We start from the raw sequence: 27229 nt of genomic DNA on the forward strand, positions 1-27229 counted from the left end.
CCTTTATAAGTCATTGAAGATCTCTCACAATCTTCAATACAAGACTAAACTTATGGGGTGTTACAATCCACCTCCCTTAAGGCACACGTGTCCGCGCGTGTGGAACCTCAGGTCTGAATGTTGAACTGGCTCTGATACCACTGTAACAACCCGACCCACTCCTAGGCTTGGGCACCTTGGTTCGATGGATCTTAACCTACCCCCTAGTAGTTTCGGCTCCAACCTCAAAAATGCTAGGAACCAGGACAATCATCTCATTAATGACCCTCCTTTATAAGCCCTTAAAGATCCCTCACAATCTTTAATACGGGACTAAATTTCTGGGGTTTTACACCGTAATAGCCAAAAAAAAGGGTAGCCATACCATAGTATGAGCTATAAAAATGACACATTGCCAACATCAAACTAACTATGGACCATAATTGCCAAGAAAATGTAGCCAATATAGAGTATGAACTATGAAAAATAGAAATAACCAAGATGGTGCAACAAATACTAGAGTACGGTTTTAAGAAAAACATGTAGCCAACACTAGACTGTGAACTACGAGAACAATAATGGCCAAGAAACATGTAGCCAATGCTAGAGTATTGGCTATAAAAAATGATGTGGCCAATACCAAGATGCAGACTATGAAAACAATAATGAGCAAGATACGTGTAGCCAACACCGGAGTATAGGCTATGAAAAATGACACATAGCCAACATTGGAGTACAGACTACAAAAAAAAAATAATGGCCAAGAAAATGTAGTGTATACCGGAGTATTGACTATGAAAAATAATAGTGGTCAAAATAAAGTGTCGGTGATTGTCGAGAATCGACCTCCAAATGAAGGACCATTTTGTGGCAGACTCTGAACAATCAACCACCAAACCAAAGTGGTAGAAGAAAGGTCATATTCGATTAGGAAAAATGTTGTCATTACACTAGAATTGGATCTGAATGATTTTGAAACATTGAAAGGACTGTTTCTTTTTTAATATCCTTTTTGAAAACTTTTGGAAAACCTTTTATAAATATTGTTAATCCTATGAACCTTGAACAATGTGGTGAAGGTTTTGGGTCTATAACCATCATCATGATTTAGAATAAACTCAAACAGGGTAATTCTTAACTATAAATCTTTGATGTAGTGAAAATCAGCTCACCATTTCTTTTGACCAGCTTAATTAACTCATCCCAGCTCAAGTCAGCTCGTTGGAACCTAATGTCCTAATCTTTAGTTTAACTGCATATCCTTAAGCTCAAGAAATGTTTGCCTCAGTGGAAATATATTGTTAAGTCACTTACTTTGGGTTACAATGCCTAAATTTCAGTTCTAAAATGACTTACATGTTTCCACTAGCACACTCTCTCTCCTACTCTCTCCTATTTAGCAAGATCTGAGCTAAAATTTAATCGGGTGGTATTAACTTGAACTAAGATAGGATCATGTTCATCATGTTTAAATATGTTTGTCTTAGTTTAGTTTGAGTTCATTCATCTTGGTTTGAATTCAATTCAGTTTTGAAGGTCCTAGGGCCCACTCCCTTTCTCCTATTTTCTAGGGGTCTAAGCTGAATTTGAGTTTTGCCCAATGAAATGAGCTTAAACTGGGTTAGAGTCATGTTCAACATGTTTAAATTTATTTTTCATCTCAGTTTGATTTTAGTTCATTCATCCCGGTTTGAGTGCAATTCGGTTCTAAAGGTTGTAGAGGTCACTCTCAACTATTTTTCAAAGGTCCATCGTGGAATTTGAGTTCAACCTAATGGAGTAATGGAGTAAGGTAAAACCAAGTTAGGGTCATGTTCTCGATATTTTGTAACTCTTTCCTAGTATTTACTATACTTTGTAAGCTGTCACACACATTTCAGCTAAATCAAATTAAATTTTTTTTATCTTTCAACTTATTCTTTATCAAAAGGTAGTTGTTCTAAGCACCTCCAGTTACATTAGAGAAAATTCCAACGAGAACTTGATTTTTTAAACCCCTACAATTTCCGTAAGTCTGACATTTGAAAGATAGTGATTTAGAATAATCCAAAGGGATTTTTTTAGTAAAATTTTAACCAAAGCCAGTCTAGAAGTAGGCATAACAACCCGACCCACTCCCGGGCTCGGGCCCCTGGTTCGACGGATCCCAACCCGCCCCCTAGCAGTTTCGGCCCTAACCTGAAAAAGGCTAGGAACCAGGACAATCATATCATTAATGACCTCCCTTTATAAGTCCTTGAAGATCGCTCACAATATTCGATACGGGACTAAATGTTTGGGTGTTACAATCAACCTCTCTTAAGGCACACGCGTCCGCGTGTGTGGGACCCCAGGTCCGAGTGTTGAAACTACTCTAATACCACTATAACAACTTGACCCACTTCCGGGCTCGGGCCCCTGGTTCGACGGATCCCAACCCACCCCCTAGCAGTTTCAGCCCTAACCTGAAAAAAGCTAGGAACCAGGACAATCATCTCATTAATGACCTCCTTTTATAAGTCCTTAAAGATCTCTCACAATTTTCGATACGAGACTAAATTTTTTGGGTGTTACAATAGGCCCATAGGATGGTCTAGTGAGACCAACAAAACTCACTCTAAGGTGTAGGAACTTATATTAGGAGAAAATCAGCCATTCTATTTTTTTTACCATATTCTTCTACATCAACATAAGATATATCTTATATACACCGAAGTTTGTTGTTTTCCTTGATTTGTAGAGCATCAAGTTGAACTAAATCCATGGTTTGGGCTTCTTTCGTTCCAAGATTACACCTAGGGATAAAATAGTCATTTTTTTAATCCCTATTTTTCAGCTGAACCTAGGATTACATGTCATATATACCAAATTACATGAAGCTTATCATTTTCAAATCTCCAGCTATAAAAGCCTTTTTTTATTCCAAATACACAACAAGCAATCCGGATTTACAACCATGTGTAAAATAATCAATTTCCTTTTGAATCTCTTACCCATGCCAAAAGGGAAACCAACCTCATTTTGTATTTAGGATTTTGTGACATATACATAAGTTTAAGATATTTGGAGCATCAATTATAATCTCTTTATGAACATTTTTAGCTTCATGAACTATTGTTATTTCAATCTCTTATCTGGAATTCTGATCACAAATCTCCTATCACATCCAAGACCCATTTTCTGGAACTTTCTCTCGACTCAAACCTTAAGCTAAATCTTAGAACATACCGAGAATCCTTTGTTTTATTTGTTTTGGATTCAGATCTTGATCTGAATATCAGAACCATTTCCCAATCCATTATCTGTATACATAAAATGTGCATATATGCAATAAATGTTGTATACAATCTCATGCAATATGCCAAATCTCAGTCTGAATAGTTGTTCATGACTTATGTAGAACTCTAAGCAGCGCACTCTAGTTCAGGCAAAATCAGAATTGGTGTTCATATGGATCTGAAATAAATTTTGTTTTGATCTCAAGTATAATGTAAAGTTTTAAAATCTTATCATATGGTTTGCTTAAGAACTTCCAAGGAAGTTTAGTCATGCATCTAAACCCCAACACGCACACACCTCCCAACCATAAATACCCCTTGGTACTTTCAAAAAACTATGCCCTGGTGAAGAAGGCCTTTCCGCTATATATAATATATCTGATTATATATGTGTTAAATAAAGAAGGAGGATTTTCAATGCGACATATCAAAAGTTACCTTTCCGTAGCGCCTGTGATGCATCGAACCTAAATAAGATCTCAAATTGACATCTTGATACACTGATTTACCATAACAATAAATAGAGTCAATGGTTAGCCATGGGAGGAACCGCTTCTTTCAGAGGGGCTTCCTCAGTCTATGACACTAGGCCATGCTCAACAAGATGGCAAGGGTCAGGAGGAGGTCAGCATTTAGATAATTCTTTTTTCCTCCTTATTTCACTTTTCTTATTTGCAATTTAGTTCATTGCTTTCTTAGTTTTATTAGAAGCAGACTTCAGTTTTCCTTTTTTTTTTTTTGCTTAGTTTATTTTGCTTTAATTCTTTGATTTGTTGAACTTTAAGCACTCCTTAGTTTAGTTAATTTTCTTTCAGCATGTTTGTGATATTTAATTTCAGTTCTCTCCTAAATTGGATTTTAAAGTTTCGTAAGCTGGGGTAAGCATGGAGGCCAAATACGCCTCTTCCTTCCATGTTCCTCTTGTTTAATTCAATTTCATTTCAAGTTTTATGCATGCACCATATAGTTTCCCCTTTCAAATTATATATTGATTAGATTTAAGATCATGCATACTTGATTCTTATGACTATACACACGCACATAAATACCAATTGAGCATATTTTTATAATCATAGATTTTAATGGTAGGTTGAGCACATAAAACCCTAATCCAAGTTAAATGCTAATCAAGCACACTTTTAAAATCATAGATTTCAAAATGATTTTCTAAAACCAAACTGTTTTCACAAAAGCTTATCCAAAGTCCCTAGGTCTATACATGGTTGAAACTTAGTCTATTACCCAACCTTGTTCAAGTCTTCTAGGGCCTATCCTAAAATGGCTCTAGAACCCATTCCATTGAATCCAAAAGTCATTAGAGTTAATTCCCCTAGCGACCTCTGGCTAGACCTTTATTCATGCCTAAAAATAAGACTTGGCATTGAGTCCACCAACAGAAACTTGACCTTGGCTTAGTATTCATCTTGACTTAAACCTTAGTCAAGTTGATTTTATCCTAACTTAAACTAACTTAGAATCCTCGCCAGGTCAGCTTATCCTAAGACCATAAGTTCCAGTTAAAGGCTAAATCTAACTTCAAATCAAAACTTTGTGGAATGGATCTCAGACCTCAAACAAGTTGATATTGGATTTTAAAATTTGGAGATTGGAACTTATTGGAATTGAATTGGATCATGATTTCAAATATCAAATTTAGATCAAGTTTGGTTGTGATTGAGATCCTACCGACAATATTTGATATTGGAACTTTGAATTCCGACGATATTTGAGATTGGAACTTTGAATTTTAGATAATTTGGGTCTCAATTCGAATATATTTGAATTTAGATGGTAGAACCTTAGATTTTAATTCCAGACCTTGAAGATTTGGATCTTTAATAAGAAATATTTGGATCTTTATTATGAATAACTTTAGCCATCCTCTAGGAGAAGTCTGGAAATTGAACCATAAAGTTTGATCAAATAAACTTTGGATATCCTTTTATAAGCCAAGAATTTAGATCATGAACTTGGATTTAAATCGTGGATTTTGGATCCAGATTTAGATTTCACTCTCCTTAGAACCATGTTCCATAAACAGTAGAAACCAGTTGTCACTCATGATTAGCTAAGAATTGCATGCATCATACTAGTTTAGAACTATACATGCATGGATCAACAATGAGCTGGACATGACCAAGTCTCATTTTGAGTTTTTTCTAATTCACAAGTCATGTTTCTGATGATCCAGTTAGATTTAAATCATGCACCTTTTCAAATTCAGGGCATGTTTGTTTTTCATGCACATAGGATCATGACGACAATTATTACTCTGAAACATGTGCTAGTATTTGGATTGATTACCCCTGATAAAGGTAGAAAAGATCAGGCCTCGTATGGACTAGCCAGGTCCTGAGTCTCAAATTCATGCATGAGAAAATAGAGGTGAGTACAGGTAATACATTTTTTTTTTTTTTACAAATGGTCTACATGAAATATTGAAAAGTTTTACATGTGAAGAGAACTTATAGCTTGCAGGTATTTGTAAACATTTATGGGAAGATATTAAGGGCTTAATCTGCAGTATAAAATGGCTTTGGTGAAGTTGCTTTACAATCAAATTGGCAAGATCAATAAACACTACTAACAAACCAACCGTAGTCCTTTTTATCGTGCTTGGGGATGGAAATATTGTGCATGCATGCGGGTGTAAGTTCTAATGAACTTGGCATGAATGGATTGCGGAGGATTTTTACCTCCCACTTTCTCGATCTTAGCATCTTACAGGATAACAAAATTTGTCTTGGGGAGAGAATCCACTTGTTGGAGGACGCAGTTGATGAAGACCTTTTGGCTCTCTAAGGAACATGAATTTGGCTTGTTCTCTTCCTTTCTGTGTTGTCGACAGATTATGGTTTTAGAAATTGTAAGCCTGCATTGCAGACCTTGCAGCCATTTTTATGTGAAGTTCCTGCCAATATACTTTTTGTGTGGGATTGTCCCCCTCATTGTTTTGAACCTCTAGCCTTTTTTTTTCTGGTTAGGCTGATTGAGGTTGGCTGTTTGTGAATCAATTGTAAATTTTGTAACTACTCATTTTTTGTCAATAATATGGGTAGGGAGCCCCATCTCCCAGCAGGTTTGCATTGCAAGCTCAACCGAGATGTGTTTCTCGTGGACCTTGTAGACCAATTTTTCGTCCCAGGTTTCAGCTAATGTAGGGTGGTTGACTACAAGTTGCAAGTTAAAAGGCTCGACGTTATTCCATAGTCCTTACTCATGAAGCCAGGGGCTTTTCATCCCAAGCGGCCTAACTCGATCTAGGATGGAGCAGGCATTATAAACAAGGTGTTCAAGTGCAAGGCCTTGCCCCAACTCGGCATGGAAGGTGGGAGGACTATAGCTAGGTTAAGTATACTCTAAACTGATCGATCTCGTTGACCTGGTTTGAGCTCTGATATTTAAAATAAAGAAAAGAGTAGACAACGTCATAAAAAGAGAACCCAATAAGAAAAAGCGCGTGGGGCCCAATAATTGCAGACTGTGTGCTTGTTCGACCGATCTTATAAGGATAAGGCACTGGTGTACTCTCCCGCAGTCCATAGGTCTGAGTCTTCCCGCACATCCTGAAGCAGCTGGTTGGTCATGGCTACTTTCATACCAAAGCCACCAGCCTTTCTTCCTCAGACGCAACCACTTCCACCACTCCCACCAAAGCCAGCCATAATCTCCATAAAGTCCCACCACAAACCAGCCAAAGCGAACACAACGGGCAGCAATGGCAGCAGCTCCAACGTCACCGTCGACACCACCCCTGAGTCCACCGACTACATTGCTTCCACATTGAGCAGAAGATTCGGACTCGGCGCTGGGCTCGCATGGGCAGGATTTCTTTCCGTAGGAGTTATTGCCGAGCAGTTCAAGACGCGGTTTGAGGCATCTCAGGAGCTGTCAAACGCCAGGTCGTCAAACCTTGTTATTATAGCTGGACTTTGGTTCATAATGATTTATTACTGTTAACAACGCGCGTAATGCCTCTTCTATTCTACTTTTGTAGGACAATCATTATGTAACGATTATGAAAGCCTTTTCCTCTTCATTTGTGGCAGAGATATAGAGAATGCGGACGAGGTGGTGTTGCCCAACGGCATCAGGTACTTGTCTTAGTGTATCTACACAGTCAAAATTTGGAGAATCTGTAACATAAATATAGTATAGATGGAAAGAGAAATAACATCTATGATCAATGAAGACAGTTTTAAATTCTGCTATTTTTCAGATCATCTGTGACATACTTGGTTACTGGGTCAATTTTGCATCGAATATTGAAACTTGGGTTTTCTTTCTTTTTCTTTTCTCTAATTAAAAAATAAACATAGCGACTCAATTTAGAGGTATTAAATGTCGGTTGGTTCTTACGCTTGACATATTTTTATGCAATTTTTTTTCTGTTTTTTCTCTTTACTTTACGCCTTTCATGTAATTAACTTCATATGAATTTCGAGTAGATTTCCAGCTTTCCTGTAGAACGGCCCATGAACAAGAAGTTGGTGAATACTCAGTGAACATTTTCTTGGGATCCATCGTGCAAAGGGCCACGTGCCCAAAAACTTGGAAACCATAATAAAATCTAAATTGAATTGACCTTTTTCAGGTACACAGATATGAGGATTGGAGGAGGAGCTTCACCAAAGGCAGGAGATTTGGTGGTGATTGATCTGATTGGCAAAGTAGAAGGCTCTGGAATGGTGTTTGTCGACACACTGGATGGCACAAGGAAGTCCCTGGCTCTGATTTTAGGGTCAAGGCCCTACACTAAGGGTATGTGTGAGGGGATTGAGTATGTGCTAAAGACCATGAAGGCTGGGGGCAGAAGAAAGATCACAATTCCCTCAGAGCTTGGCTTTGGAGAAAAAGGGGCAGACCTCGGCTTAGGTATTCAGATCCCTCCTGGTGCAGCACTTAACTACATTGTTCTGGTTGATAAGGTTTCAGTAGCACCAGCGTGATAAGACTACCATAGTAAATGAAACGTCTTCTCTGTCTCTCGCATATATACATGTACTCATATGAACTTGATGGTATTTTTGATCCCCTATATAACGTGTTGTTTACAAGCCCGATTTGCTTTTGCCCCCCTGTATGACGCGTTTTTAAAATGTGAAAGACAAATCGCATGAACGTCCCCTCCCATATGGGAATTGCCATGCCCGAGAGAGACAGAGAGAGAAAAAGGTGTAGAGAGAGAGAGAGAGAGAGAGATTTCATATAAAACCTGTAATTTAACTTGACAAAAGACGGCTCCACCACTCACAAGGTAATTTGTTCCAGGACATGCAGAAAACAACTCATGCATTTAAGAACTAATATATGCATGTTTGTCTCCAAACGAAATACTTTGCCGACGGGCAGGAACGGTAAAGCTAGGGGTTTTATATATCGAGGAAAAACGGGACGCGGTAAATGTAACTATGCAGCTCATTTTGGGAAGTTCACTATATCCACGAGAAAAAAGAAAAAGCTAATTCCCTTCACTGAGGAGAAAACGGGAGGAGAACAACCCACTTCATAACTTTCAACCTGATCTGTTGGAGAAGAAAGGGAAATCAGTTACTCAAAGTTAGGAAACGATACCTTCTAGTTTACCATAATCTGCACCAAGATAGGCAACTTGAATAGAACCATGCAAGTCACCGTGTTGGGGAATAACTTGCAACTTGTCGGACAGGTCTGTCTCAAAACATTGGTTAAAAGAAAACATACAGATAAAACTGCGCATGAAATGGCAATAAACTTCCCTATGGGAACAGAAATTTGTGCATATAACTTCTTGGATGAAAAGGAGTCACAACAAATTTTCCAATTCCAAAAACCAAAGAATAAATGCAAAAAAGTAAGCCAAACACGCTGGTCTTAGGTACCTAAGGTTTTGTTAATACTCTCTAAGGAGACAAGAGCACCAAACCCAGTGTCATCTGAATCCCTAGTAAAAAGAATATACAAGACCCAAATATGAAGAGAGAAGAGATAAAATATCCCACAAGCTTGGGCAGTCCAACTCCGCCTCCAGAACACTGCACCAGAAGCAAAAATGGCATCCAATTGGCGAACAATCGAGATTATATGATGCCTCACAGAATCAATCTCATAACGGAAGGCATGGCGTGCCTTTGGTTTGGATTGTCCGCACAAACCAACTTCTATATCATTTGTCTCCACAGGATCCATCCAGATCGTCCCTGAATTATTTGGAAAATCACCAGACTGCACCATCAGCCCATGGTCCTCAACAGATCTGGAGAGAGTCTGCAGCAAATAATCTAGACATATTCAAATTTCAGGAAAAATCTACCGCAGAAACCAGTTGAGGCTTTTTGAGTTCATACCTCAAGCCTGAAGAGCAAAGTCGCTTTCTCAGAAGAAAGAGCCTCAACCTGATAACATAGAAATCTCTTTTTCAACTTTACGAAAGGGAAAAATATCAATGTACTGGACCAGGAATAGGAAGTAAAGGATTCAGCAACAAAATGTCATGATGCCTTGGAAGGTCAAAGTCGCTCGTTCTGAGAAATTTGAGAATTCATTGCTGAACAGTTGGGAACTTGGGAGATTCTGAGTCTGCAACCCAGCTAACTCCACATTTTTTTGTTAATTGCAAATCATACAGCTATAAGTCCTGGTATCTTTGATTTGCTTTAAAAGTAGATATTCCCCAGTCTATGAAGTTTAATAGTCATGTAAAATGTCAAACTTTAATTTTCCATCATTAACTAATCTCAGAGAACCAGTATACACCAGGCTTAAGCTGTCAGGCACTATATAGACTGAAAACGAGATTCAATTCCCTAAATGAATTGAGTTTTTGATGCAAACGAACTCAAGACTAAAGAATCTTGATCCAACTGCACCCACAACTAAACTAAAACTATGCTTAAACTAACTAAAAGTTAAGCAAAACAAGCAAAGAACAAGAACGACAGAAGAAAACTAAGAAACACTTCATTTCTTTCAAACTGATTCATCTCCTTACAAAATGACCCAATGTCCCCTTTTATAGAAACAAGGGTGGATTGTGGATCTGAATCCATCTATAAATACTAAAAATCTAACTAGATCCAATTACAAGATTTGAGTATATTTTCATCTTGCATCAGTTTTGTTATACAATGAGTGGACAGCTTTCAGAAAAAGGGGACCTACAGTGCATTTGTTCATGGAGGGCAATATTTTGTTATCCTTGCTGCAACCTATGTCACATAGGTACGGGTGCGGGTGCGGGTACACGAGTACGGGGGTATGGCCGTACACACACGGACATATATATATATATATATATATATATATATATATCAAAAAATTTCAAACAAAATAACATATTCACACATATATATCAAAAAATTGCAAACAGAATAACACGCTTACTTTCACACATAAATCATGGTCCAAAACAAAGTATGGAAGTAATTAACATACAATTATACAAACATGTCAGCTTTCTTGATTCTCCTCAATCGCATCATGAAGATTAGAAGGAGCAACAGGTTCTGTAAGGTCCATGTTAAAAGCATGCAAATCATGTTCTCCTTCAAGTTCCACATCAATATCCTCTGGATTAACATCCCAATACTTTGATGATCCTGAACTGCAAGTTGCAACAATTTCTTTCACAACATGAAGAAGTTGGAGTGGACATAAACTAAATCATGTATACATATCAAAGATACAAAAAGAAAGAAATACCTGTAATCATTTGAAGTACGTGAAAATAAGCGTAGGTTGGAGTGGACATAAACTAAATCTTATGCTCGCTTACTAGTTAGCTTATTTCTCTTGATGTTGTGAATTTGAGAATAAGTGCTCCAATTTCTTTCACAACATGAAGAGGTTGCAGGTTGAGATAATAACTTCAGCGCAAGTTGTTGGAGATTTGGTGTCGATGCTCCAAAACACAACCACCAATTAACAGGATCTTCTTCATCTCTTGCCATTGCAGCTTGTATTGAATCATTTCTTCCACCAGAGAAGCTCGCAAACTCATTATTTATTATCTTTAACCGATGAAAATCAGAATACAGTCTTCCCAAACATATCTCCCTATTTTTTGATATTTCTGGATCTCGATTAGGAGGAACACGACCAGTACCTCCTGCCAACCATGTTTGTCCATAATATTTGGGATTTAAAGAGTGTGTCATACAATGTAAAGGGTTATTGCTTTTGTTCCATCTTCTTACTAAAATTCTATGCACATGATCGAAAAACTCAGAATCATCAAGTGCAACATTCTTCTTCTCATGTCTAAAAATGATGTTTTGAATTTTTTCAATTATGTTATCCCACATATCATAAAATTTATGAAGCATGGGCCCTTCTTTATCAACTTCTCTCAGCATCTGCCAAATAGGCTTTGTAAACTGCAGAAAATATGTAACTTTATCCAACCATTCATCTTCTAAAATGCATCTTTTAATTTCTTGAGCCTTCACGATGCCATCATTCTGATAAAACTCTCAATCATTGTCAGTCACCATAAGTGTTAATACATGTTTCACTTGCTTTATTATTTTTATCATTACGATAATGGATGCAAAACGAGTCTCTGCTACCTTCAACAATTTTAAATCAGAATGTCTATTAAATATAGCAAGAGCATTGTTGTGGTTTACAACAAAATTTCTGATGTTTCTGACATCATGCTCAAGCTCCTCAATCCATGAACACAATAAACCGGCATTTGAGTCATCTTTTGATGGGTTGCAAATACTTTTAAGTGCTAGATTTATACTGTGTGCCACACAATGAGTCCAGAATATGTGACTATATACTTTGGATCACTTGCCAAATTCATCCCTGCTCGTTGGCAAACTGGAGCATTATCAGTAATAATTTGCACAACATTATCTTCACTCACTTCTTTGATGACTTCTATAAATAGTCTTTTTAAATACTCAGCATCTTTATACTCCCCAGATGCATCAATACATTTCAAGAAGATTGGTCCATCAAGCGAAAAAACAATAAAATTTATCAGTGGCCGCCTTTGTATATCAGTCCACCCGTCAGAAACAATGGATACTCCATATTGTATCCATGAAAATTTCTTCTTCTCTAATAATTTTTCAATGTTTGCCTTCTCTTCTGCAAGAATTACAGTTCTCAACTTCTCTGAACTCGGGGGTACATAACCACTCAAACTACAATTAGTCAAACCTGTAACAACATCCTTCCAATTAGGACTTCTGGCTACATTGAAAGGAAGTGAACTTGCAAAAAAGAACCTTCCGATCCTTCTATCCATCTCTACCCTTCCCATATTATTGAATGCATGTGCTAATGTTTTTCTTTTCTTTGAAGCATCTTCATGTTCTTCAATAGCATAAAGAGGAACAGACACACTTGACTTGGATGATGCCCGTGTCTTCGTCTCAGCTGCATCATGTTCTTTTTTGAATATCTTAATCTCCTCGTTGGTAAGTTTTGGGCATGGTCTAATTTGAATGTCTCCGATATGCAACAAATGTGCCTTGCAACATGTATAAGAGCCAGTGAACGTCATTTCACCAAAATTGCAACAAAATATTACATTCCCACCACCACTTGGTCCTTTTCCTATTTTCTTCACATAGCGCCAAAGAGGCTGTTGTGGATTATCCTTCTCTAATGTATAGGTATTAACACTACTACTGCTGCTTTCTACATTCTCACTTCCTGTAGGAGGCAGCATTTCTTTTCCTTTATCAGCCATTACAACTTATGTCTGAACAGAACCTAGCAAAAGAGCTGCAACACATAACCAATAAAACAGGGATCATTCGAAATAGATGAATCCTCTCACGATACGACATATCACAGCAATAACTAGGGAAGACGCAATGAACAGGGATCATGTAGTGCAAAATGCCAAAATCATATAGAATACAAATGTTGGCAAATTTGTTTTGTATAATACAAATTTGAAACCCTCTCGGGTAGAGAAAGGGCTAGCCAGAGGGAGAAGTGATGGACATAAACATTAGAGAAAGGGCGAGCCAGAGGGAGAGGTGATGGGTTTTCAGGCGATGGGTTTTCTGCACACTGTCTCTGTCGCCGGTCGTCGCCGGCGGCGAAGGCAGGGGTGGAGCCGATGAAAATGAAAACAAAAAATGAAAAAAAACAAAGTCACAGTCACCTCCTGCCATCGTCTGCGTTCGCCGCCCCTGCCATCGCCTGTGTTCGCCGCTGCTTCGTCGCCGGAGAGAGACGAGAGGTAAGAGTCGTAAGAGGTAAGACGCAAGGGTTACGTTTTACATTTTTTTTAACGTCAAAATGTTTTTAAAGTTGAAATGAAATAAACGTTAGAAAAAAAGGACAAAATTGGACTCGGTCAATATTGACCGTGTTCAATTTTGGACAGATTCGGCTCCGGTGCATTGACCGTACCCTGTACGGTCAACGCCGCACCGGGGCCGTAACCAGGCCCGACACCGGTAAAGGAGGCGTACCCGTGTATCATAGGCTGCAACATAATATATACAAAACACCCTTACACTACTATAGGTAGGAGTGACGTTCGCAGGAATTATAAGGATTACTATGAAAATTTTGACTGCAAAAAAGAACATTGGAATATTGGACCTGAAATGTTTCTATATGGGAATCACATTTGTTTTATTACTAACTAAACACATAAATATGTTTAACACCAATATAATGGGGCAGAAAGATATTCATGCTTCAAAGAAATTGAAGGAAACATTCAAAAACATAACCTGAGCTTGTTTATGGATTAAATGATCTGTCAATTCTGAAAGTCTTCTCTTCAGTTCAATTTCTAGTTCAGTTGGAACCTCCAACATCGTCCTCATTGTTTCGACATTTTCATCAAGCATCTTCAGCTACATAGCTCAAACAGGAGGGAAAAAAAAAAGAAAGTAGGAAATTATCAAAAGCAGAATCATGTCAAGGGATTATAATGTGCAATCTTTGCTAAAGAATAAATGAGGATCTTCCATATCAAAGCAAAATCTAAAACTGCTTGCACCCAAACATGGCTTCACTTTAGCTGATCATGTAAGGCCAAACAGCTTCAAGTGTTGCGACAGAAACGTAAAGCCTCTACAAGGGACCATGCTAATGAAACATGCCACTGACTTGTTTAGAAGTCATACATGCTAACCTTGTCTTTTAACCAATTGATCTTTTCGCAGGTAGCATTATATTCTGCCTCGCGAATCTCCTGTTCAAATTCAACTCCTCCAAAACCTTCCACCTGCCAAAAGGTTCAAACATTTAGGGAAGTAGAATAGGCATATGGGAAGGATTTATTGTCTTCCTGTAGTACATAGACTTGTAAAAATTGTACTCATGGAATACCCACATATTTTTAAGAAATTGATTCCATGGAATGCACCACTTATACGGGTCAAATGCAGTAGATCATGAGTAAGCTATCCCGACCAAAAATTGTTCACTGGAGGAGTAAGAGAACAACCAGAGACAAAAAAGATTACCTGATTCAAAGATGATATATTCTGGTGAAGCGCAGATATTCTCCTCTTAAGCTCTGCCAAAATATAGAAACCTAAGTTTAGCTGAATAAGCAAATGCAGAATTGAAACTATCTCTAACAGTTCCGTTCAACTCAAGTTACAATACCTTGACAGATGCATATAGCATTATAAACAGTGAAAAGTATCAGATAAACTATCAGTAATGACTAAAATAATTACAATATCCAGCGTTGTCAATATTGACTGCAAATTCGCCACAAACAGAAAGCATACTGGCTAGTATGGGCAACAGCAAAATAAGCATTTTTATTTGCATTAAATATTCTAAATCATCTATTAATTTATTTTTAAATAGAATACTAGAAAATAGCCCAATCCAGGCCTCTGCTGGCTAATGTGTATCAGTAACAAAACTGAGATAGTGCAGATACCAGAACTAACAGCATAAATATATAAGTGGCAGTTACAAACTATTGATTACTAGTTACCAATTGACCAGTAAGAACGAGTGTTTGCATGGAGGCATATTAGTCAACGTACTACACTCCCTTGTCACCCCTCATAAAATAAAAGATCAGGAATAGAGAGCTCAACCTGATTCCCTTTTTTGAACTTGCAAGTTAACAAGTTAACGTAAAAAGTAATCAATAGTATCTCAATGATGAGTATTAAACCAATGTTATCAAGTGTGTGTGCACCGAGGTGTGATGCACACGCCTCGGTGCACACTTGGCCTCTCAATGGACCAACAATGTGGTGTGCGGCACATGCTGCCCTGATGCATATGCCTCAATTGGGTGAGGCATACACATCGATGTGATGCATGACTGGTGCTGAACATTCAGGCACCTTCTTTTTTTGTTTTTAAAAGGACTTTTTCCAATTTTTAATGATATATTTTTTTTAAATGTTAAGGAAAAAGGTTTGTCGATTGTCGAGATGCCCTGTTTCTATCTGAAAACCCTCACAGAGGCGTGATATTTTCAAAAATATCACAATATTAATGTCAAAAATAAGAAAAAGGAAAAAATTGAGAAAAAATATGGCATTATTATCGCGTTTTTCTGGCTATTTTTTCCCGATTTTTTCATTTTTCTGTTTTTTAGCATTGCTATTATCATGGACTCAAATATAAACTGAAACTAAATTAATTTCATCATTTTTATTATCATTAAAATGTTCCTTTTATCAGTGTTATATAGTTTTACTTATGTTTTCCTTTTAGTTTCTCATTTATTTCATTTAACCTAATTTTTTATTTTTTATAATTTTCAGTTTTTCCTGAGATTTTCCCAAAAAAACAACTTTGCTGTTAAAAACTCTAGAAAAATCCCACTGTTAAAAACCCAAAAACAATATTTGTGACACTTTATGTCACATAGGTACGGGTGCGGGTACGGGTACGGACCATTTTCAAAAAATTTGGGTGCGAGCTACGGACCATTTTCAAAAAATTTGGGTGCGGGGTACGGCCGTACACACACGCGGACATATATGTGTGTGTGTGTGTGTGTGTGTGTCAAAAAATTTGAAAATGAATAACATATTCACAAAACACAGTATGGAAGTAATTTAACATACAAATATATCAACTTTTTTTATTCTCCGTCGCAACATCAAGATTAGAAGCAGCAACAAGTCACGCTTTTAAGATATATTGACATCGCTATGGTTATGGCTCACACTATTATCGAAGCGTCAAGTTATAGAGAAGGAATGGATTTTCGAAACATTGTATGGAAGATTTTAAATGAAAAGTTGTGAGGAACTATGTACAAGAAAGGTTTAGACTTTAGAGTGAAAAAGGAAACAAGAAAAGAGGGGGGGATTTTTAATTTTCAACTCAAAAACTGGACAACTTTGGACTTCGACAAAGTTGACCAAGTCCGAAAATGGACAAAAATGATCCCGGGTATGTTGACCGTACCCGGTACTGCGTTGACCGCACCCAGGCCGTACCCAGGGCCGTACCCGTACCATACAGGTACTCCTCCTTAAGAGGAGTACCCGTGTGACATAGGTGACACTACTGGTAAGTTCTTTTTCTTATGAGTTTTTCTTTTCCTCTCTCTCCCTCTCACTCTCGGTTGATGGCTGCCAGCAAGAATGGATCACCAGCCAGCAGCCATTCTTGTCAGCTTTCTCTGGTAAATGCTAATCTTTCTCTCACCGCCCTTTTGTTCTTTTGCACAATTTAGGTTGTCACCGGCAGTGTTGACCCAGATTGGCTCTTCTCTCCCTCGCTGACCCCTCTCTCATTCCCACAGTGCTTCCCCTCCCAGTGCAACTTAATTCCTCTGAGCTCCTGTTGCAGAAGCAGCCGCCATCCGTGCCCTGCCGTCGCCTAAACGTTCGATTCAAGTGACATGTTTGCTTCACTTCCCTAAAACCAAGGGGTTTCCCCTAAGACTATGGAGGAAATGTCTCCATTTCTAGACATGTCAATGGGAAATGAGGCGACCCATTTACATAGGGATGGTTGAACAATTCAATGGACGCTTATTCTTCTACAACAACAGTAGATCTCCTTTTTGGCTTTCAGATCATCTTCTTCCTTCATAACACATGTTCTAGAAGCTGTGGTATAATTTTGTTCAAGAAGTATCTTCTCTTTAGAGCCCAGTGCTTTCCCATGAGAGCGGGGAGAAATTACCTCAATCCTAGACAACTTATTAGAGAATGAGGCAACCATTCACATGGGGAGTGTTGAACAATTCAAAAATGACACCTTTTATTTAACACAAAATGTTCAAGCCAAGAGAAAATAGCGTTGTAAATTGTAACCATATACATAAAGTCAACAAGTACTCTCATAGTTATTCACCTTTTTCTTCTTAAGTAGCTGGCAGCAGCAGTACCACTGTCATGGCTTTTTTATCTTCCTCTCCAAGAAGGCATTTTTTAACAAATAGTGGAATGAATTTGTCATATACCCTTTGTCATTTCCTTAGTATATTTATAGTTATATTATTTCAAAATTAGCACTTTTGCAGCTTCATTGTGATCAATATAAGTTTTTATGGCAATTAAACATGCACAGCTTAAACCTTTTATAAATATTTTAGATTGAATAATCAGAAACCAAAAATGTTTCAAGAATGGTATGTTATAATGAACGTGTCAATAGTGTTCAATTGCAAAATATCACACTGAATTAATGTAACCCTCAGCATGGCACGTCTGACTAAGCATGTTTTTGAAGACACATGCATCATAACGAGCCAATTCAAGTTTCATTGTTTAGAACGTTGTTAAATTGTTTAGATCAATTAAAAAGCACTTCATACCACCCGGAATCAATTGATAGTTCTTTCCACATTTATTGCATGCATTTACCTCACAATAATTTTTTTTCACATAGGAGTATTACTAGGACCGGTCATTTTGGGGATCACGTCACATCTGATCGAGTTGTTTTCAATATCATTTCATGAATGGATTTAACTTGTTTCATTTTGGATTATTATAGCTGTTGTTTTCTTCGTACATTATTTTTATGAACATTATATATATACTTCAAAATTTTGGTTGTGATGCCTAATCTCATCACATTGCCTTGATGCACAGGCTCCATGAATCGTCTCACCTTATCGCATTTAACAACATTGTATTCAACAACTCTATGATGAGTATTAAGTATCAACAACAAACTTGGCAACAAAAATATACCATGTTTGTAGAACATAAGGAGTACGAGTATGAAAAGGAGGAAACCACAAAAACAGTAATGTAAGCATCACCTGCTTGAGCCACTTCCTTCAACTCCACCTCTTGTCGTAGCTGGGTTACTCGAGAAGCCTTTTATTGCATTGGAGAGGGAAGAGAAGTTAGATTATTAAAGGCTTGGGCAAGATTGACATTAGTTATGCTACAATATGTCATCAATTTGAGAAAAACATAAAAAGCTTCTGTAGCATCCATGTGTGCTTGTATTTGTGTTACTCATAAAAGGAATACCAACTCTTGAAAGGAATACCAGCTGAACTGATATCATTCAAAGGATAATGAGTTACAATCCCAGACTTCACACAAGTTAGAACTAAGGAGGCAAGAATGACATTTTGAAGGCGTACCACATTTTAAAGGCTTATCTTGTGCCTTACATTTCAGGCATGCTAAGTGTCACAAGTTCCTATAAGCTCTTGTAGCCATATATCTGATGAAAAAAGGTGCTATGTAATATTATGGCAGGGAGAAGGCAAACCCTCTTCTCAGGTTAACGCTGCTAAAGGTTTTTTTTTTTTCGTTTTTCCGAAGAATTTGAGGACTCAAAGCATGAAGCTAGACACTTAACCCAGAAAGTTTCACAAATTGCAAAAATTGATAAATATCGTTTTTAAAAAATCAGTGCTTAAAAATGGGCCCAGATCCATTTCTTATTTTACTGCTATTGTGGCATACTGTAATATCTATTTTTTGGGGGGTAAAATTGTCCTCTGTTTTTGCATTAAACACAGTATACAATGTTCAAGTTTAGATCATATCCCATTGCGTATATTGTGGCAGATTGCTGCTGCTTCTCTTTCCACCATCTTCTTGCTTTCTTAAAGATTTAATTCTGGTTTCCACAAATTCTAACAGGGTACTGGAGAACAAATTATACATGAACCTGTAATTGCCAGACAAACAGAATGTCCAAGAGATTATCTAATCTTGTTAGGAAGTTTACTTTTTTGTCTACGTGTCAATCCATTGCCTGTTCAAGTTAGTCCTGCACCAATCAGTTCACATTTCTGAAATTCCTTTTTCTCATCTATATTAATCTTCTTTTTGCTTAAATTAATTTTTCATCAATCAGTCCTTCCTCAGCATATCTTGTCATGGATCTGTATTCTTGTTTTTGTACTCTTCAATGTGATTTCTCCAAATCAGAATCCTTCTTCTTTCTCTTGAATATAAAACCCTAAATCCAACTCATCAAATTAAAACATTGGTCCTTTCTTTCTTAAAACCAGATCTGTTCTTCGCTCTTGCCAATTCTATTGTCAGAACAATAACAAATGCCTTTTATTATTTTACTTCATCTGTGAGTAGTCGCTTCGTTCTTTGCTGCATATTTGGTTTTCTACATCTTTTTTGTTGGTCTACTTCGAATACAGTCTAGCATATTAACCAGCCCTTGGTTAATTTTATCAATATAGTGCACGGATTGGAATGGCCATTAACTGACTTTCATTGCTGTTTAGAAGTCTGTCTTCATTGAACTGTTCTTGTTTGCCACAAAAAAGGAAAAAGGGCTATAAGTCAATTCTGCCTTGATGTCCTTCTTTAATGTCAAATAAATTGTTGAGTCTTCTACTTGAAATCTGTTCTTCTCGGTCTCCTGTCTTGATTTCTGTCTTGTTTTAGCATCAAATTATTTTGGTACTTGATTTTGACTCCTGTTTTTGTTGCCATGTCCTTCAAATATTAGATTATGAATTATCACTTCTTTTTAGATCCTTCCATCATGTCGTACCTTTTTTTTTTCTTCAATTGATTCTTTAAAGGAGTCGTTCCTCATTGTGTTACATAGTCTGACATTGGTGATTTGCAAATCAAGGGATATAGAAGTTGAGATTCAATTGGTTACATAACTTATTGTTTGCCAGGAATTAATATTCAGTGCCAATCTGCCAAAGAGAAAAGGAAAGAAGTAAAAGGAAAAGGAACAGAACAAATTGTTTCTTAGCATCTATAAGTTCCCATTGATTCAATTATTACTGTTGGACAGCATACTTGCCGCAAAACAGTACACATTAATATTCAAATATCAATCTGCCAAAGAAAAAAACGAAACAAGCAAAAAAAAAAGGGGCAAAACACTGCCTTCAGTATCTATAATCCTGTTGATTCAATTATCACTGCTGAATAGCATACTTGTCTGAAAAAGTCCACATTAATCTGTTATCATGTACTTTATTTCTTAAATTGTGGACTTCTCCTCTTCTCAATCTTGTCTCTCTTCTTTCCTCAGAACATGCCTGAAAATTGAACCATTCAAACTTCTTAACTTGGAAGAGGTAGATAATTCATTTTATAAGGACTCAGGATTTCCTCAACCGTCTAGATGGATCTATTGCAGTCCCTCCAGAATTCATCTCATATGAACAATAGAATAACAAAGGGACATTCTCCCCTGTGTTCTTTAGGAATCCAAACTATGTTGTTTGGATGAAGAGGGAACAATTGGTGGTTGCCTATATCACCTCTACATGTTCCAAAAGGTTCTTGTGGCAATCCGCAAGAATGATTTGGCTATGCAGTTATGGACAGGTTGGTCAGAAATACTTGTCATTATATGGATGCACCGTAGGAAAGAAAAGGAGAAAGAGAGAAGGGGAATTTATATTATATTTTATATTAATCTATCTTGAGGAGCTTTACCAAAATGATAATATATTTTGAGGAGGTTTGTTCAATTAATTGGATTTAAATTATTAGTCTTAGTTTTGGTTTAGCTTAGTGTCTAATCCTAGCTTAAGAGTCTAATCTATCATTAATTGAGTGTTTAAGCTCTTAAACCGTTATTAGTTAAACTTAATAAAAATTAGAATAATCTAATCTTGACTAGATAATTACTAATCTACCCCTGGTCATGCGTAAAATTACAAGTTCGCCATTGACCAAAGACCATAATACCCCGGCCTTACTGGGTCTTGGACTATTTTATCCTTTTAGTTTGACGGCGAATTTCGTAACCATCAGACATCCATTTTCTGTCTAGTTTGAAACATGAGCAAGACTAGGTCATCTACTTTTTATATGTATTATTATTTTCAAATTCGGATGTAGTGTCTTAGCAATATACACACAGAAACACAGTAGTATTCAGAAACTTTTAGGGCTAAAACTGTAACTTATAAATTGTTTTTGATGCCAAGGTATGTTACAGTGTCCAACATCCACACCAACTGATAAAACACTCCAACAATAGCAACATCAACCACAATGCCACTTCTACATGTCAATGCCTGGCAGACTACTGCAATGCAGCAACATCTATCACAATGCCACTTCTACATCCATGTGATCAAGGAAGCTAATCACTGCCTAGCTTCAGGCAGTGATCAGATTCCTAAACTTCGACATATTTTCTCCCCTTGCTGATCAGTGCAGATGTGGAGAGAGAAGGAAACAAGAGGAAGAAGCATAAGGAAGAAGAGAGGGAAGAAGAGGAAGAAGGAGAGAAGAACAAGAAGAAGTACTAGGCATCAGACCTCCTGCTGGTTTGGAGTTCTCTGAAACCACATTCTTGAGCGATTGAGAAGAAAGAGAATCAATTGATTGAAATCCCCCACTCCCATGCTAATGGGAGATTAGGGTCAACTAAGGAAAACTACATCATTAGTCCACAAAATAAAATAAAATAATAAAGAACACTCCACTACAAATAAATATTTCCAAAAAAACCCAATGATATAGACTTTCAACATGATAGAAAATGCTTCAAAGAACCAACTACATCATGAGGGACAGAAAATTCCTAATTTATAGGGAGGCAGCAGATTCTCCAGCCGGTGAAGGGCATCCGAATGGCTACAAATCTAGTCACTGGAGCCAGTAATGGATGAAGTTGCAGCAATAAATTAAAAAAAAAAAGGAAAACTACACCAGAAAATTAAAAATACAGAAAATAAGAATACACAAAAAGGAATATGTGAGTTGTATATATATATATATATATATATATATATATATATATATATATATATATATATAACTTAAGAGCATCCAAACTTTACCAAATCCCACCTGATCAGATTCCATTTAATTGGATGTGGATTCAAACTTAAGACATAGATCACATTTTTAAAACTGAATCTGTATAGAGCTAGCATAATATGTGACATTTACATGAAATAGGCCAGACGACTCAGACCTCTATCAGATCCTAGCCGAATATCAGGACTGGATATGGATCTAATTACAAGACCACCTACCAAATCTAGATCCAACCAATAATCAGATCCAATTTTTCTTCTGACTCAAAGGTTCCTTATTTGGGTCATCCGACCCATGAAAACCTATATATAGGAGATTCCTTTATTAAGCATGCTTGTTTAGATTATTTCACTCTTGAATGTGTGTCTATTCTTCTGTTAAGTTTTATGCATGCCTTCTGAACCATTGAGATATTTGCTTCTCTTATTTATGGTTCTTCCAGTGTGGTTCTTTTTTATGCTTAACATGTCATTAGCATAGAATTGACATGTACATTGATGCATTTCTAGCACAAAGATGCACACAAGAGCATTCAGTGAAATAACTGAACGAAAATGAGAATTTTAACAAGATACAAGGATAGAAGATGTTGTATGCAACACGAACTCTTTAAGGAGGCCGTCGCACCCATAACATACCCGCATTGGGTGTCGGTGCTTCTCTGACTCGCAATATTAAATTGTCAACTATGATAAGTCCAGTGAACTACATATATGCACATTAGACTTGGCTTTCACTTGAGATTGGTGTTAACTGTCATAAACCCATTAGTTTGATCTCCATAAAAATTTATCTTTTTCGATTGGCATCTGCAGCTTTAGATATGCTTTTGACACACACATATATATACATATATGCATGTATAAATCACTGTATCATTGTCAAGACATTGTTTTTGGGTTTTTATTACCAGATTTTTCTCAAATATGAAAAATGGGAACTTTGTTTTTTCAGAGAATTCAAAATCAAAAAATAGAAAAATAATAATAAATTATGAAATTTTAACCTTCCTTACAAAAATTTATCAATATCAAAATTAGTTATTGGATTACTAAAAGAAAAATCAAACAACTTGAATACACTAAAAACTTGTTTTTCTTGAAGAAGAGAAAAACGTTTAAAATGTGATATTTCCATTTTTGCATTTTTTACAAAATATTATTATTTTTTCCATTTTCAATTTTCCTTTATTTTTCCCATGTTTTTTGTGTTTTTTTTTTTAAAATGGAAAAATTTGTGACAATGATATGTATGTGTATGTATATATGTTGTATCCCAGTACCCAAGTTTTTGAAAATGCTTCGCCCCCATGTCTTCACCAACACTCACATCCACATCCACACCTAGACCAACGTAACATAAATTCTTATTCTTCAGATTCGCATACCTCTTTTTCAAGTTCCCATTGAGTTGATGCAAGCGACCTTGCCAGCTCAGCATTTGCAGTCTGCAACAAGTTTCATCCAACAAAAAGAAGAATAATATAATAAAATAACAAGTTGCATTGTTGATGAAATATGCATAGTTGCGCCCAGACAAAAAAAGCTTAAAATGTGATAATGAATAACAATCAAAATTTGACAATAATAAAAGTGGAAGCACCTCCAGTTTAGACAAACGAGCCATGGCTTCCATTCTGGTGCTATTATGTTTCCGTTTCTCTAGTTCAACGGCCTCCATGACTTCCTCCATGTTTGATTGTAATTTTGAAGCCTGATGATATGCAATCCAAAAAAGTTGTGCAGATTAACTAGAGCAATGGATGAAAAGTTTAAAAACTAGAAGAGAGAGAGAGAGAAAGAGAGAGAGATTTCTCTTATCAAAGACTGATACCAGAATAACAAGTAGAAAGAAAATAATTTAACCTCTTGCACTTGTTCTTTTTCTCGTTCCTCTAAGATCTCCTCCAAGTGCTGCTTTTCTCCTTCCAACATGGCCACAATGTTATCATGCTCTCTTTTAGCTTCAACAGCAGCTGCTTCGGCAATCAATTGTTCCCTCCTCTTTCTCTCCTCTCTTCTAATACCTTCATTGTCAGAATCAGATGTGGATCCCGATTCAGAATCTGATGAGGATCTCGCCTCACTCTCTGAAGAGCCCAAGTTCGGATCCATTTTATCTACAGGTAGGCCTGAAAATCTTTCAGAACCTCTTTGCATGTCTTGCAGTCCGGAAGCCCCCACATTCAACACAGACACACTTCTTCCAACTGTAGTCTTATTATCATCACCATTTGCTTGAATTTTTGTGCCAGAGTGTTTGCTAACCAAGACACCATTTTCTTTCACGTAAGAGATACATGCATCCTCTTTTTCACGCAATGCCCTTCTGATGCTTTTCTCTGAGGTTATTTGATTAGGAAGGCTTAGATCATCTGATCTCACTCCTGAACTGGTTTCACCTTGTTCGTGAAAACTACCATCTTCTGGGCTAATAAGTTTATCATCACTCACTTTACTATGAGGCTTATCCACATTATAGTTCTTGAAACTTTTGCCGCATTCTGCAACTTCTGATTCCTCGGTGGAATATTTTCTTCGATGCACAGGTGACTTATCACCAGTAGCAATGTCATCTTTTTCCACCATAGCTAAAGAATCAACTGGTACTTGCTTATAACTTTCAAATCTCATTTGAGAAGGATCCAATCCATCTGGCACATTCCTGGACTCGACATCCATCTTCATGAAAACCTCATCAATAGAAGTAAATAAACCACGATCCTGCTTGCCAAAATCTGAAGCCAAGGCATCCAAGCCTACTTTTTTCTCTGTCAGAACTTCAAAATCCTTCACTAACTTGGAACCAAAAGAGGTTTGTTTGTGAACTTTCTTGGTCTCCAAGAGAGCTGAGTCAATTTGTGTATGTTTAGGAGCAGAACCAACAAAGGAACTAGTTTGGTTCAGACCATGGATTTGGTTTCTCTTAGTTTCATTTGCAGCACATTTGTCAACAGCACTATTTGATTTGCCAGACACAGGAATGGACTCGGGGGAGCCAAGTAGCTCTGTCCAGTCACCATCGTTAACAACCTGATTTGAAGGAACAGGAGACGCCTTCCTAGACTTGGCTATGATTTCAGGTCTCCTTTTTCTTCCACTTTTCTGCAAATCAAGTGTTTTTGGCAGCTCATCAGGGTTTTTCTCTAGGTTTTTCTTCTTGAACTGATCCCTCAAGGGAACCGTCTCTGCTTTCGTAGGAAGTCCAGCATTGACTGTCTCCGGTCGAGACTTCTCATTCTTCCCGAGAGATTCTGCTGCTTGTTGATCAATCTAACAAACAGATCCAGACCCACGCATGTTGGTAGTTAAAAGTTAAAACCAGCAGGATCGAACCAACCAATCATTTGTCAACCAACATTACCAAGAAAAAAATAACAGATAAATTCCGTGAACCAAATGAATGCACAAGTCGGAAGATGTTTTAAGCCTGATATCCAAATCAACCAGACTATAAATCGACAACCTGACTCCTACTAAAACGAGCCTGATTATGCAAACAATTATAAAGAGGATCATGAAAACAACCAGGAATCATGCCGAATTAATGAAAATAGAAAAGGTTTCTCGCAGTCCAAATTTAATTGCCAAACTGATCACACACCAGTCGAAGGAGAAGCACACGACCCTCCAAATCCTAAAGAACCTTCACCGACCGACTCGCCCAATTTTAGATAGCCTAATCACTATCGGGTATAGAATTCCCCTATGGAATGACAAACAGAGCTCCAGAACTAGGAAAACTACGAAAATTAACCAGAATTTTTCGAAGAAAATAAACAGAAATACCTGTTGGAGAAGCGACTCTGCTACTTTGAGCTTGGAAGAAAGCCAGTTCGCCATCTGAATGAAGACTTTAGGACTCCACGGACCGATAAACCAGTGGTTCCGCCATCGACCACCGCATCTGAGAGTCTTCTCGTGCAATAAATTCTCTTACTCTTCTTCTCCTTTGTCCTTTAGGATCTGTTTCACTGATTTCAGGATTTATGGTCTGTGTCTTACGAAGTCGGTGAGAATTACCTAACCAATCCCCACGCTTGGCGAAAGTTGGCGGACATGTCTCAAAGGTGGCACGGATACGATAATTATGAGTACGAGGAGAAGCTTACAGAAAGCAAGCCCGACCAACCACGAAAACGTGATGCCAAACCGGTGGGATGACTATCCTGATGAACTTGAGGAAAACGGGCGTACGGCATTAGAGGCAGCAACAGATGCGAACAAAACTATTTTCGAGAATCAACTTTGTTTCAGGGGGTCGCGACTTTGTTGCCTGTTGGTTTGATTGGATCTAATAGTTTATTAGGGAACATTTGAAGAGAGCACTCTCAAGACTCAATATGCTCAAATTTAGCATTGAGCTTAATGTTCTACAGATACCTGTTTTTTTATTTTCAGAATATTTTCAGCAATTACTTAAAGGCACTCAACCTGCGGTCCATAACTTTTTATTGGTTTCAACAAATATTCTAGAAAACATTACATATAAACGCTCAAGTTTTGGGTCGACAACAAAAAGCCCTCACCTTTTGGTCGTGCACAAAAGGGCCCTCAATTTTTAGTAGATATTCACAAATGACCACATTTGTGACTGTTTCCAACGAAAAAATTTACATGATAAAACAGAAAAGAGATAATTTTTTGTTGTTTTACTGTTCGGACCCTCTATGTCTCATCTCATTTTTCCTCTTTTAGGTATCTCTCACTTAATTTTCGGGTGCCTATTTCCAGCCGTCTCCCTCTCTTGTTTTATGATAAGGTGTGCTGGTTCAGCATTAGAATTTTTGGAGAAGCAGCAAAGACAAAACTTTCACTAGTAGAAATGGATGGGGAATGCCACCTTATACCATGCCCTTTC

The 27229-nt window shown here is 37.3% G+C and overlaps 2 protein-coding genes across 3 annotated transcripts; one reads left to right on the top strand and one right to left on the bottom strand.

The window, feature by feature from the left end:
• The first annotated feature begins 6756 nt into the window (after positions 1-6756).
• Positions 6757-8296, top strand: LOC116262812 (peptidyl-prolyl cis-trans isomerase FKBP17-2, chloroplastic-like). Its single transcript, XM_031642317.2, has 3 exons — positions 6757-7138; positions 7286-7330; positions 7831-8296. Exons 1-3 carry the CDS (start codon positions 6822-6824, stop codon positions 8183-8185), a joined length of 717 nt encoding a protein of 238 aa, XP_031498177.1. The 5' UTR covers positions 6757-6821; the 3' UTR covers positions 8186-8296.
• Positions 8297-8959: 663 nt separating this feature from the next.
• On the bottom strand, positions 8960-26685 carry LOC116262132 (golgin candidate 2). Of its 2 annotated transcripts, XR_004174425.2 has the most exons (11): positions 26158-26685; positions 24235-25641; positions 23972-24082; positions 23757-23816; positions 18406-18463; positions 14666-14718; positions 14332-14424; positions 13925-14050; positions 10650-10818; positions 9563-9610; positions 9390-9482 (listed from the first exon to the last, which is right to left on the bottom strand). XR_004174425.2 is itself a non-coding variant. In XM_031641235.2 (10 exons), exons 1-10 carry the CDS (start codon positions 26209-26211, stop codon positions 9090-9092), a joined length of 2403 nt encoding a protein of 800 aa, XP_031497095.1. In that variant the 5' UTR covers positions 26212-26683; the 3' UTR covers positions 8960-9089. The 2 variants fall into 2 exon arrangements, 1 of the variants encoding a protein (XP_031497095.1); XM_031641235.2 differs by lacking the exon at positions 10650-10818 and having other exon boundaries at positions 8960-9482; positions 26158-26683.
• Positions 26686-27229: the final 544 nt, after the last annotated feature.

The sequence above is a fragment of the Nymphaea colorata genome, chromosome 10 (assembly GCF_008831285.2).
Source record: "Nymphaea colorata isolate Beijing-Zhang1983 chromosome 10, ASM883128v2, whole genome shotgun sequence".
Lineage (NCBI taxonomy): Eukaryota > Viridiplantae > Streptophyta > Magnoliopsida > Nymphaeales > Nymphaeaceae > Nymphaea > Nymphaea colorata.